This window comes from Pithys albifrons, chromosome 6 (genome assembly GCF_047495875.1).
Source record: "Pithys albifrons albifrons isolate INPA30051 chromosome 6, PitAlb_v1, whole genome shotgun sequence".
Taxonomy (NCBI): Eukaryota; Metazoa; Chordata; class Aves; order Passeriformes; family Thamnophilidae; genus Pithys; species Pithys albifrons.
The window spans coordinates 34572797-34587223 of NC_092463.1; the positions used below are offsets into that span (position 1 = coordinate 34572797).

At 38.9% G+C, this 14427-nt stretch overlaps 1 protein-coding gene across 6 annotated transcripts in view; it reads left to right on the forward strand.

Moving 5' to 3' along the window:
• Positions 1–1265: 1265 nt before the first annotated feature.
• RAD51B (RAD51 paralog B) overlaps positions 1266–14427 on the forward strand; it is a 369445-nt gene continuing 356283 nt past the window's right edge. For 3 of the 6 annotated variants that reach the window (XM_071558149.1, XM_071558152.1, XM_071558154.1), the window contains exons 1-5: positions 1266–1469; positions 2616–2709; positions 3441–3554; positions 6731–6847; positions 13066–13202. In XM_071558149.1, coding sequence (XP_071414250.1) covers positions 2626–2709; positions 3441–3554; positions 6731–6847; positions 13066–13202 — 452 coding nt within the window. In that variant the 5' untranslated portion in view covers positions 1266–1469; positions 2616–2625. The other 3 variants (XM_071558153.1, XM_071558150.1, XM_071558151.1) reach the window with 3 other exon arrangements.

Genomic DNA, 14427 nt, shown 5'->3' on the forward strand with positions numbered 1-14427 from the left:
ACTGTAAAGATTATGCAGATAACATATGCACACAGTACTAACTTCAATATTTTCTAGTATTGAGTGGGACTCACCCCACAGACATTCATGTCAGTCATGTTTTATGACTGCTTCTACCTGCACATTCAGAAATTCCCTGTATCAGCAACAGTGTGGCCACCAGGACCAGGGCAGGGATTATCCCCCTGCACTCAGTGCTGGCGAGGGCACACCTTGAGTCCTGTGTCCAGTTCTGGGCCACTCAATTCAAGAAAGACATTGAGGGGCTGGACAAGTCCAGAGAAGGGCAACAAGGTTGGTGAAGGGTCTAGAGAATAAGTCCTGTGAGGAGCAGCTGAGGGAGCTGGGGTTGTTCAGCCTGGAGGAGGCTCAGGGGAGAGCTTATTGGTCTGTACAACTACCTGGAAGGAGCTCGTAGCCCGGTGGGGGTTGGTCTCTCCTCCCAGGCAACCAGTGACAGGAGAAGACATGGCCTCAAGCTGCACCAGGTTAGGTTTAGGTTGGACATCAGGAAGAATTCCTTCATGGAAAGCGTGATTAGACATTGGAATGGGCTGCCCAGGGAGGTGTTTAAGGGAATACTGAATGTTGCACTCAGTGCCAAGGGCTAGTTGACATGGTCGTGTTCCGTAGTAGGTTGGACTTGATGATCTCAAGAGCTCTTTTTCAACGTAATTGATTCTGATTCTGTGATTCACGCTAGACTAAAATGGTTTCTTCAGCGCTGAAGGCATTTCTCCCACAGCGGGCAGCAGACCAGGTGTCTGTGAGCCCTCACTCTTGACGACCAGAACCATCAATCCAATATTCTTTCCTAGCAACCGAACGCACCCACGGCGCTCTCGACGCTGGAGACTTGTGGGGTTTGTAGACGCTCTCTGTGGGGCAGAGTGCCCGAATTTCTAGGGTACAGCACGGAAGTGCTGTGCAAGGCTCCCGCCTCAGAGGTGCTCAGGTTCACAATCAACAGTGAACAACCCCCGGTCCCCTCCTTTCACATTTACAATGAACAGTAAACAGCCGCCGGGCCTCTCCCTTCCCGCGACGGGGCGGGCGCTCCTGCGGGGCGGGCGCAGCAGGGCCCTGTCTAGCTCAGCGGCGCCGCCGCCGCCGCCATCACAGCGCGCGCGCTCGCGCCTCTCTCCCTCGGAACTACCACTCCCGGCATGCCCCGGGCGCCCCCGGCCGTCAGCGCCGCGCGGGGATTGGCAGGAGCGCAGCCAATCGTGAGCGCGAGCCTGGCGCGGCGGCCCCGCCTCCTCGCGCGCGCCGCGGAGAGCCTTTGAATCGTTGCGGGGTGCGCGCGGGGCCCGCGGGAATTCCGAGCCGCGCGCGCGGCGTTGGCGGGGACGGGCGCGCGCCGGTGCCGCCCTGGCACGGAGATTCTCGCGCGGCGCCTCCGGCCGCGGTTCCGCCGGGCCCGGCCCCTGCTGAGCCAGCTGGGCAGGGTGGCGCGGGCAGCGCCAAAGGTTTGGGTTTCCTCCTGTTCAGAGATCACTTTTTGTACAGTTCCTGTCTTGTGAGGACGTGGAGGCCTGTGCGTCTGCAAAGTTGTAGTAGTTTTGCGTTGTTGCAATTTGCAATTTTTGCACTTGCTGTATTGTGAAAGCCTTCCTTTTGCCTAAATGTCTGTATAAGTTAATACTGGGAATGCTGTGAAACAGCGACGTGCTCAGACATAGGCATATGTGTGCTTTGGGTGTTACTGAGCTTGAACTGAAGGAGGAAAAAAGGACAAATGCACCTAGTTGAGGTGAAGAAAGCACCATAGCTGCAGTATAGTCTTATCTGCTACATGAAATAATCTTAAGGGTTATCTGAGACAATCAGATAGTCTTTAAGCAGAAACTCAGAAATACAATTTGCTTAAGTTTTAGCCACAATATACCACAATTGTTGCTGTATTGGTACAAAGGTATTTGTTCACTTTTAGAATACATACTGTTGCAGTTACCTTCATATGCTCAGCTTCAGCCTCATTTCTTTTTATAATGTTGGCTAAATTAAAGAATTCATTATTAAGTGTGTTTGTTTTGTAAGCTGTACAGAGAACATTATGAGCTAGGTTTGATTAGTTTGATCACCTTGATTCTTGTGTGATTAAGTATATTTCCACCTCTTCAGGTTTTCTGGTATGTCCTTGCTTTCCTTTCAACATCTGTCACGAATCCTGGGACACCAGAACTGAGTGTGTGTTCTAAGGCTGAATGCTTACTGTGATTGCTTTACAATTCATGTTCAGGCATCCAGGGATAACGTATTTGTTTCCAGTTCAGTATAGTATGAGGAGTTCTTCAGCTCCAGCTTTCCTACGTCCCAGAAATATCTGCCCTATAAACATTACTGACTCTTCTGTTCTTACTGGCATGATCTCATATATGGTCAAATATGAGGACTTGTAATTTAGCAAAACTGCTCTCAGAGTGGTAGTATAATTTAATGTGACACAGACTTACATGGGAAGTCTGTATCACATTATGTCATATATATACACACACATGTTGTGTGTATGTATATGACATATATATATATGCTTGTCTGTTCTTTAGCAAGGAGTGAGTGTGATTGCACAGTCATATTCAAATCATCTTTCAAAGCTTTTATTGGCCCTGTAGGTTGGAGAGCATGGCTGCCAAGAAACTAAGAAGAGCACAGTTGTCTCAGGAGCTGTGTGAAAGGCTGAATCGCTATCAGATCACTACCTGTCAGGTGAAAGGGTTATTTTGTTTATGGGGGGTGTTCTTTTTGAGGTTGGTTTTAGGTTTAGTGGTAGGTTTTTTATGTGTGTTTGTATTGTTTTAATGCATGCTGTGTTCACTTTTTTGTAGTTTAATTAAACAGGGAGCTTTACTTTCTGTGAGGTACTATTTCAGATGCCATCTGGTCTGCTGCCTTGTGAAAACAGAGCTTTAAAATGATAGATGCCTAACTAAAACATTTAAACTTTTATGTACTTACTACCCCTGTGGAGGTAGGGAAGCTGTGGAAGCAGCTCTGCAGAGAAGGACCCTGAAGTGCTGGTGGGCAACAAACTCTCCATGAGCCAAGAGGCCCTATGTATTTCAGTAGTGTGCCTCATAAATGCAGGATCTCTGCCTAGCACTGTAATTTGGAGGACTTACTGTGTTTTTCATGTTTTTCAGGTTGGCAAAAAGGTGTTATCTTGTTGCAATTCCATCACACAGATTTTGAATGGTTGGTCCTTCTACTCCATGTCCTTTAAAATATGAATACAATTTTTTTTAATATACTGTATGAGAAAAAGGTAGGAGAAGTACAGCATAATAGTGTATATATAACATGACAGTTATACAGTTATGTACACAGTTACAGTGTTGGTAAACCTGTGGAGTGTGTACTAGTTGTTCTTAGATTGCGTCAGTTTAGCCCCCAGCTGGATTTCCAGGCTGAGCCCTCTGAACTGTTCTACCATCTTTCAGGACTTTTTGTGTCTTTCCCTCTTGGAGCTAATGAAAGTGACGGGGCAGAGCTACTATGAGGTGCAGAAGCTTCTTTGTAAAGTCAGCAGAGCTTGTGCTCCCAAAATGCAAACAGTAAGTATGCTTGTGTTGATACTGTTTTTTCATACAATATCTGGAAAAAAGCTGAACATTGTCCCTCATCTTTTCAGCTGGGAGGCTTGGGATGTCTCAGTTATATTGCACAATGAAAATAATATTTTTATTTTTAAATTTAGATCTCTGACGCACTTTGGTTTGATGAAGTTACATTTATTAGGTATTATAGCCTCAAGAGATTGTTCAGGCTTGGAACATCTGTTCTGAGTACAGTAGGGAAATATGTTATCCTCTCTTGCAATCCAGCATGTAAAAATTTTGGATCCTGCAACCAAATAAATAAAAAGTGTTGTTTAATACAAGCAAAAAGTAATAATTTCAGTATAAATTGGTTTTAGATATAAAAGTGGGGCCAAGAAGTGAAGTGATCCTGAAAATAATTTCTTGTGGATTTTTTCCAATGAGCTGAAGTTAGCCATAGGCTACTGGTAGCCTCACTGGGGAGAGTGCAAGAAGGAAACATGCTATCTGCAATGTAGGGGCTGGATTTTCTTTTCTTTCTTTGATTTCTTGTGAAAAGATGTCAAATATGGTGTCTTTTAGAACAGAGGATACAGACCATTCTGTCTTGGGTCAATGCAGTGCCCTTTTTCCTGAAGAAAATAACCCAGGTCAAGGTTGATTGTGTGTAAATGGTATAGTAGTTATAGTAGTATTTCTGTGAAGCTTTAAATTCATGAACATACTGCATTAAAGTTAGTGATATGCAGAATTAATGTGACTTGTATGAAATCAATTTAAAGCTATCTAAGTACTAGTTTTTCATCATTAACTGTTAATAATCCAAAAATTGAGGACAGATGGAAGTTTTAGGTAGAGTTCTAGCATTGCTTTTGCTTGGCATCCACACATCACTATTCAATCAAATTTCTTTGCTAAGAAGCTTGACAGATGCTGAAGTTTATCAGGCAGCAGTTGTCAGGATCTGTTAATGCAGAGCCAGCTGATGGATGAGCAGCTGTGTGAGTGCATCCAATACAGAGCGGCACTTCCAGAAGCAGACAACGTTGGCTGCTTTGAAGGGATGTGGATTGAATCTTTCCAAACACGGGAATTCAAATGGCCTTCAGGTCAGAAGGAGTGATGTAACATCATGACTGATGTAGGAAGAAGATTTGGCAATATTTTTTTGTAAAAAAACTCCACCTAAATAAATTAGGTAATAGGAGATACAAATAAGAGGAAGATACAGTCCAGATATAACACTGGAAGCACTGGCAGCAAAATTTGGCAGTGTGCTAAAATACACAGTAAAACTCTAATTTCTGGAAAACTTGCCTTGCAGTATGAAGTACAGAGTGAGGACTACTGAGCTCATAAGAGAGGAAGTTAGTTTAGGGATGACTTGATTGTATTATAAGCTGGGTAGAAAAACCTAATTGTATTAGAGATCTTCTAGAACCTAGCAGCATAAAAAGCTATGCAAGATCCACCGTCTGGAAGATAAATTTCCCTGAAATGGGAAGTAATAAGGATCTTTAGAAACAAACATAGATTATGATTGAAAAAGATTGTCTAATGATGTGATATTTTTTCATTGACTTGAACTCTTGATTTAATAACTGAATTATTTTTTTCTTAGTGAAAGCCTAGTTCAGCCCTGATTTTGTGGGTTAAATAGAGAAATTTCTGGGTAAAATTTTACAGTTTGTGTTAGACAGGAAAGATAGAATAGAATATTGTTTCTATGATCTGCAATGTTTGTTTCCAGTTAACAGGGTGTAAGTCCTGTCAGAGGTTAAACGAAAAATGATTAAATTAAAATATTTTTCAAATCCTTCTTTATTAGTACAGGTATTCACTCTTAAAGGGAACCTGAGCAAACACCAATCCTTTGCTTGTTGCAATAGCCTGTTCTGTGTCTTGAAAGCTATTTTTTGTGCATTTCTCTTCAACAGAACTGAAGAATTGAGAAGGTCTGAATGTATTTCAAATATTATTCTAATATGCTCCCTGTCATATCATAGGGAAGAACTGTAGCCAAAAAAAGGAAGGTGCAAGCTATCTTATCTTGGGCTGCTGGTATAACTAGCTGGAAATTTTTCTGGCCAACTTCAGAAAAAGATGCTCATTTGTTGTCGCAACAAATATGGACTAAAGCATCTCGGATTCAATGGTGTGGTTATTTACTTAGTTATCAATGATTCCTGTGGAGGTGCTTCCATAGTACACCATATTCCTAGCAGAGGAGCAAATCTGATGCCTGCATTTCTCTGAGGCATAGAGCAATGCATTTTGGGGGGTGTGCTGTAACAGGGCTTCAGGAATCTCTCAAGTCACATGTGTTGGGCCAGGAGCCTGAAAGGCCTGAGAACTCTGAACAATAGCTATAGCAACAATGTTTAGGTCTTGGGCTATTCCTTTGAAAAATCAAACTTCTGATTGTTGAGGATGCTTTGTGGTTGAGGTGTGTGGCAATTTTAGCAGAAACATCATGCTTTGGTGTTTTCTGATCAACAGTTCCATTTTGTTATTTTTTTTCTTTGCCTGGTTTGAGTTGATTTCCCAAATAAAAATAATTCTTACTGAACATAGAATTCTGATCTTGAACCAGTTTGTCTAGTCAGTGGAAGAACTAGGAATTTCAACTATTTTGAGTTCTGTACCTGTCCTGTCTTCTTGACTAATCTTCCTTACCAAAGGTGAAAATCATTAATGGTACCAACCCAGGCTTACTCAAAGACTGGGAAATCTTTAACAAACCATTTCTTCAACCTATGTAGTTTCAAATTGATAACACACATTGTTCAGGGATTTTTTGGTTTTTAGTTTCATGTGAGAGTTTTGTGTTGGTCACTAACCATACATATACTCTTTACTTATTTAGAATTTGGAGTTGTATGGGTTGAGAGCAAGCCTTGTTGAATAGGAGCAGAGAAAACTTTTTGCACTTCATTATTAAAGGCTTATTCTTTAATATTGTGGTGAGGGAAATAAAAAAAGAGTTTTAAATTTACTCTGTAAGCTATAAAAGGGATATAAGTGTGATGAACTAAGCAGACTATAGCTGAAGATAGGAATACTTTGCTCATTAGCAAGTATGAAGTCTTACCAGGTTGATGAAAGGAAATACAAGTTTCCTATTTTCATTAATAAAAAGACATTCTCTAATTTGTTTGTTTTCTTCTGCTTTTTTCCCCCTCCTTTTGTAGGCTTATGAAATGAAACTAAGGAAGTCTGTCAATCCCTCTTCAGCCTTTTTACCCACCACACTGCATAATTTGGATAGAGTTCTGCATGGTGGAGTGCCTTGTGGATCCCTCACAGAGGTAACTTGTTCAACTGAAATAACATATATTAAACATTCCACCTACAAGTCAAAAGTCACAGATAGATTGGACTGTCTTGTGTCAGGTGTTTAAATACAAAATACACAAAAAGTTTTGGATGACAAGTGCTTTTTTTAATTGGTAGAGGCTGCCCTCTTGTTTTGTGGTGATGTTCCTAGTATGGTAGGTAAGTAAGAGGATAAAGGAATTAAAATGTACTGTGATCCTTCATTTCATCCTTTAAAAAAAGTGAAAATTCTCACAGGAAGTTTTGGAGAATTTTTGGCTGGATTTTGCAGTGGGAAAGTTCCAATTTTGTGGTCAGAGGACAAGGTGTTGAATCAGGAATCTGTCCTTTTAATACTGACTCTGACTTTAAGAAGTCATTATTTTTATGACGGTAGAATAAGCAATTAGCCCAAAAGTGTGAAGTGAATAGACATGAGAATGACTTTACAGAGCTCTTAGATATAAATGTAAGTAATTTATGCAATAAATACATAATGCATTATTTTTTAAAAAGGCTGTCATTTTATTATATGCGCATAGATTGCAACACTACAGATTGCATAGCTCTCTGTCTGTAACTGTCACTCTCTGGACTTTGGATAATGCTACTTTCTTCCTTTAAATTTTATTTTAAGAACAAGGGACCACTTGTTCTAGTATCTGGATTTTTTGATGGCCTCACAGCAAGTGATAATAATGTGCATAGCTCCTGCAGTCTGGAAATGCAGGAATTGTGGAGGTGTGCATAGGAGTCACTGAGTATTTAAAAATATAAAGATGCTGTCTCTGCCTTAGGAATTTGCTGACCTACAAATGGAATTGAAGAAACTGATATACTGGAGGGAGTATCAATATGTGTGCCCTATTCCTATGGTTTTCCCTAGCTATCTATTATAAGTTCTTGTTAGAGACAAAACCAGAACTAGATGGATACTGCTTTGATGCAATGTGGCTGTACTTGCTGTCTTGAAGTTCTGAAGTCAGCTGTGCACTTGAAATTAGTAGACCTGTATATTGTGTGAGTCATGCTCTGCATATAGACAGGTTTAAACAATTTTTTCCCTTGAACACTTTACCGCTCCTTACTAAATGCTTTTTTTTTGTAGAGGAATCAAAGTGAGTAGTTATGAAAATCTTACTATGATGAAAATACATTTTTCCACACCCTATAATCAGGCTAGATTGATTTTGATTTGAGGTAGAAATGACTTACGAAATCTGATAGTGACTTAAAACATAACATTTAAGCAACATTGAATTTAAACCGAACAGTTTCTGCTCCAGTAAATTCTTATGTATTGAGGGAGTATTAATTTTTAAAGATTCTTTCTTCTTGTATATGATGTACGGAATATACCCATTTGGGTCATCATAAAATGTTTAAGAACATATCCATGAACATATATTGATCTGCCAGGAAAACATTTTCTTCATATCTGGGACTAACTTTGTTGCCAGTCTACTATAAGAAATTAGAAGAATTTAAGGTCAATACTGCAAGTGTTTAAATTCTGGGAGAAAAAGCTTGCTAAATTCTGTTTAATTGAAGAAGAGAGAGCTGTTCCTATATGAAGTAACAGGGTATGAATGGTCCTGAGATCCTAATTATGCTGCTGTTGAGAATAGTGCCTTTAGCAGGAGATGAGTTTTTGGTTCCTAAAAGTATTTTAATCAGTAAAATAGTGATTGCACTAGGTGTACTTTGATGTCTTTTCTCATGCATTATTGTTCATCTGGTCAACTGATAAAATAGCACAGCCCATGTTTGAAAACAAATGGTGCTCACTTTGAACTAGGATTTGTTTTTCCAGGATTTGCATGTGCTTCACTAACTTTTCCTCACTGGGGACAGAGAATAACTGTTCACATGCTTATGTTGCTTAAATATCTGAATTATGCTTCTTTAGGTGAAATGCAGAGCCACTGCTGTGCAAGCAGGAGAAGGAAGTAGAACAGAGATGTGTCTTTTCTGTGATAGGACGACTTGTCCTGGAGCCTGTGTGTGGCTCACGAGTGGTGCCCAAATATTTGGAATATTGAATATGGAGGGGGTTTTTCTGTGTAAAAACCCAAGCTAATGTGATTTGGGGTCCACTAAACCACACAGTTAATTTACAAGGCAGCTGATAACAGTGTCATGAATATTTGTCTTAGCTCCAGTTAGGATTAAGAACGATCATTCAGCAATCAGTATCTGACATGTCTGCCTGAAGATTGGGTGAAATGGCTCTGGAACACCAATAGAATTCAGTAGTTGACATGCTGGGAATTTTAGGGGAGTTTAGCTAACCTTTGACTTCTAGGTTTTGTGTTGGTTTGGGCGGTTTTTTGTTTGTTTTTTTTTTGTTTGTTTGTTGTTTTGCTTTTTGTTCTTTTAATTTTATGTGAAAATAAGATCACCAAGCAGCTAGTCTAATACTGTGGATATCAAATATAATTTTCCTGAGATGGTATAAAATAATGCTCTATGGAAAGTTAATGCAAATGCTTTATTTTCCAGAACTATGTATTTCATACTACTTTGTGTCCTGGTTGATTATCAAAATACCCGATTTTAATGTTTTCCCCTCAGTGTTTCCTTAAAATATTTCTCTCTAGATATGCGAAAATCTGGAAAACTTTCTAACCTCTATTTTAAGAATGGTCATAGTCCTTATGTATCATTGTATTTAAAGGTAGTTGGGGGGAAATTACTATGTTTAAAGGTAGGCTAAACTTTAATCTGATTGTAAATGAAAAGCACTGCACCAGGAAAGGTGTTGCACTTTAAGTTTTCTTCTGAAAAAAAAAAAAAAGCTTTTGAATGTTAAGTTTTTTGTATTCTAATGTATTTTGGTTAAAAATGAGAAGAGCTTCCTGGTGCAGTTCTCTTGAATGGGGGATCTCACTGATGGATAGCAATGTGGGTGTCTGTACCAGAACTGCCAGCACTGCATCCTTTCACCTGTACCTTGGACTTGGTTGACGATATTGGTACATAATGATTAATTAGTCAGAAATAGAGAGAGAACTAGGTAGGCTCCAGGAATTAGATGAATAATCAAGAGATTAGAGGTGTCAAAAAAAAATGTGTATTGCTTTTTATTTGCCCTCTAGGTTTTACATGCGGAAAGTGTTTAGGGCACATATTGGAGGTTTCTCAGCAAGTGTAATTAACTCTGCAGAAACTGATTTTCTTATTTAAAGCCTGGTTCTGGAGATTTTTAAAAGCATTTTTGCAAGAGTCATGAGATGAAGTTTAAAAGATTGGCAGCACTATAAGTGTTCATCATGATTGTTAGATGAAATTTTAGTAGAAAAAACCTCTCAAGTGTCTGCTGCTGCTTTGATGCTGTGCAGGTGCTACTTTCGTGCTCTACTGCAGCTTCTGAACATTTCAGGTTTTTTTTTTTAATTCAAGTGATTTTGGAATTGGTAATTTTAATTTGCTCTTTTGCACTTCACTGGAGCATCGCTGACAAACAGATTGTCTTTTGGTATTTTAGTATTTGACAGATTCTTTTAAGTCTGAGAGAAGTTCTCTTCAAAAGTACGCCTGTGCAGCATTTACTTCCTGACTGGTGTGGCTAAATCAACTGCCTGTTCAGTAATGGTTTCTGGAAACTTGGAATTTGAGTACATGAGCCACAGGATTAAGACTTGCAGTGGTATTTTATATAGCCAAAGCTACTTGCTTTTTGAGTGCCAGGGGGATTTGATTTGTGTCACACTGTCTAGAACCATTTTTTTCCAAACCACTATTAGGTTTTAAGTAGGAAATTAAATCATAACTGAAATTCTGTGGTCAAATGTCAGAGCTTTTGGCCAACTCATATGAGGAAAAATTAAAGTAATTACTTTGCAAATATTGAAGAATTTAATCTCCTGGTAGCTGAAGAAGAATTAGCTCCTTGTGACTTCATCCAAACCCGCCAGAGAAAATAATATTTAGCTTATTGAAAAATAAAAGTATATTTTATTAGCCAGAGATAAATTAAAAACTGTTGTAGTCTTCACATTTCTATCTGGATGATTTTCTTTTTTCAGAGCAAGTTTAGAGTAAAACAAACCAAACAAACTATTTGCAGACATTCAATTTAAATTATATTAGAGGAATTTTAATTAGGACACTGTTGTTAAAAACACTTGCTGAACTTGTGGTAACTACAATAAAATGTGGCAGTTTTAAAAACAGTTCACTATGGATTATTTAAAAGTTCATTTTAATGCCCTTTAGAGGAATGATGGTAAAAGATGAAGTATTGTCTTTGGGAATAGAAATGCTCTTGTGCTCCATTGTCTTGCTTCCTAGTACTAGCTTGTATTGCAGGGTTCCCTCTCATTCTGTGATTTGATGTTCATATCCTCAAACGTTTTATAGCAACTCTGCTGAATTAGTTCCTGCATCATCCACTGAAATGAATGTTGATTCCAGTGTACCTCCCAGGCAAGGCTGAAGCTACAAACGTTTTACGATTATCTAACCATTTTAATTTAGCAACTGGATTGATGCCCTCTCCTTATTCATTTCAAGTCTTCTTTTTAACTAGAAACAGCTGGTGAGAGTCTTTGGCTATCACAGTCTAAGGATGTGTATTCTCTCTATATTTTTTTTATATATGCTTTGGGTTCATATTAAAATGTTGCAGTTATTTTTGATATGGTATTTTGTAATTTAAGTACACTGGCTGAAGGACAGACAATTGCCTAAATATGACTGATTCCTGATCTCTAATTCACTAAATGCAGTGTGTGCTTCTAAACTAAAATCATCAAATCTTCAAGTAGATGGACTGATATGCCTTGGCTTTCAGGCCTTGTTTAAGGACAAATGTGATTAAATGGATTTAATAAACTGTTAACTGTAGCTAATGCCATCCTTCAGTGATTCCCTGTAAATTTTCTGTGCTTCAACTCATGCTGCTGCTACTTAAAACAAAACCATAGCAATACTGGAATACGTTGTGGCGAAAATGTGTTTGTGCTTGAAACCAAACTATTGTGTGTGTAGTCTCACAAATCAGTTTGATTTTGAATGTCTGTTTTAAGGTTTCTTTTTGACAGTACTAGGTGTTTTGAGGAGGTATGCTTCATTTTGGAGTGGAATCTCCCTGAAGAGTCTTACCTCCTAGCATCAGAATGAACCCATCACTGTTTCTAGTGCCTAAAATCACTCAGACTTCGTATTAGCTGTTCAGCCCTCTTAGTATTTAAGATTTCATCATCTCACTTCCCAGGAGCAGTGACAATGTGATACTGTATTTAAAGACTCACTGTAGTAGTAATGAACTTAGGATTATCTGAACACAGAGCCCAGCATTCATTTACAATTTCTGCAAAATCTGCAGTGGATAAAGCAGGCTGCCATTACTAGTAGAAAAATACTGCTTTCAGAAACTGGTGATCTCATCAAACAATGTGTTCTTTGCATGCATGTGGTTTTTCTGTTCAACCAAAATGGTACTGAAACCTTTCCATACAAGTTGAGTGTGTTCACTTTGAATCCTCCTTTAACTGCAGGTGGCTTTCAGAGAGCACAGGTGAAAGCTTAGAATTCATGGGATCATTGAGTGGTGTTGGTGTTGAGATATGGTCATAGGGAGTTAACACCAATGAAAAAACACATCCTGCATAGCAGAGTGTAGTCTCTGGGGCAGATAAATTCTGTCTTATGTATATATGGGGTTCATATTGAATATTCAGTCTTTACAGGATATAAGGAATTCTCCTTGTGATTTCCAAGGGAGACCTGGCTTAACCAAAGCAATGATGATTCCTAAGCACTCATTTACATCTCTCAGCTCATTAGCTCTGAACTTTGTTTTCAGCCCTAAAGGCTGTTGGTGACGTGAATGTCAACTGTGACTTTTCTAATTCTTGTCTATTTTAGAACGTAGCACAGAGACAGAGATGCAAGAGAACTAGGTGTCTCTAGGGAAGATGTTGTGAGTGAGGGGGAGAGTAGAGGACCTCAAATTTGAAAGATAATGGTGTCAACGAAATAAAGTGCAAGCATAATGCTATGTCTGAAAAGCATTCTTCAGTGGATGAGTCTGATTGCAAGGCACAAATTCAAGAGTAACTGGAAATTGCTCTTTGTGGGTTGTGTTTGATCATATCATGGCTGTCTCCTTTGGTAACTGAAGGACCAAAATTTGAGGATGGTCTGATGGGTCTTGGAGTAGAATTATGTAAAATGAACGTTATGTAATGAATCTTTTTTCTTCCAGATAACGAGCCCACCAGGTTGTGGCAAAACTCAATTTTGTATTATGCTCAGTGTTCTGGCTACACTGCCCGTAAGCATGGGAGGACTAGATGGGTCTGTTATATACATTGACACAGAGTCTGCCTTCAGTGCTGAAAGGTAAGATGCAAAATTCTAGTACTACTTCTTAGCACCTTTTATCTTGGAACCTTCAATTATTTTCTGAGGAATAATTATGCACTTTTAGATACTTGTGGTAGTTATTAAATGCTCTTCTGGTATATGCAGTTACTCCACAGATGATGAAATTAATTTAATAGAATGGTTTGTTCACCTTCCTAATTTGTATGACGTTGCAATTTCAGATCTGGTGTGACAAGGTGGATGGCATGCTTTTCAATTTATAAATGGTCTTACGAGTCCTTTGCAGTTTAGTTTGTGTAGTTAACAGGAAGGTTTGAGGATGTACAGGCTCAACATTTTGACTACAAAGGAAATGGAGGCTTTTTGGTGAATAGTAGGACTTACATATTCCGCTTTCCTTCAGATTTCTTTCCTGTTTCTCTTGAGTGGGGCCCTGGGTCCTTCTGCACTTCTGGTTTCTTTCTGCAGTAACCTTGTATTTCTCTTGTATCCTTAGCAGCCATGCAGTACTATATTACCTCTATAACATCTCTGGTTCTTCTAATCACTCCTGCTTGGCCCATGTGACTGAAAACTGCTGAGCTGTGTGTTGACAGTGTGTTCTGACTCCTGAATGGGCAGGAGATGCTCCCTGGTGTACTTGCTTTACAGAACAGATGTATGCATGTGTTGGTTGCCACTCTTTCCATGTTGACTGAGTGATTAACTGTGGAAATAATACTGCAGTGTTTCATTAAAGGTAGCTCTAATTTATTTTACTTAACTGCCAACTTTTCTAAACAATGAGGATTTGATATTTTTGAAATTTCTTTTCCTTTGTGCCAGTTGTTTGGAATGAGCAAGTTCAACAGTTCTTAAGAGTCTGTGGGAAGACAAGAAGTACAGATGTCACATTCTTATTTGTGTAGAAAAATGGACAGAAAAAAGTTCTTTGAAACAATTTATGTATTTCATATGATTTAGTAATTATGGCCATGGCCTGAATTTGGAGTATCAAAGCAAATTTATTTGCATTGTTTATTCATTTGAAGATATGGATGAGAAGGTTGGATGTCTAACCCTGTTTTTTATCAAGTTAATGTCACAAAAGTTTGAAGCCTAATATATCAAAGTAAAAAGCTTCAAACAATGGCTCTGTAAAATATGGTGCTTCCTTTTTACATAGCACTTAGGCTTTATTTCAGGTCCCTAAAATGTAAATAGTAAAAGTGGATAGGACCTAATGAGTGAGTTAAGACTT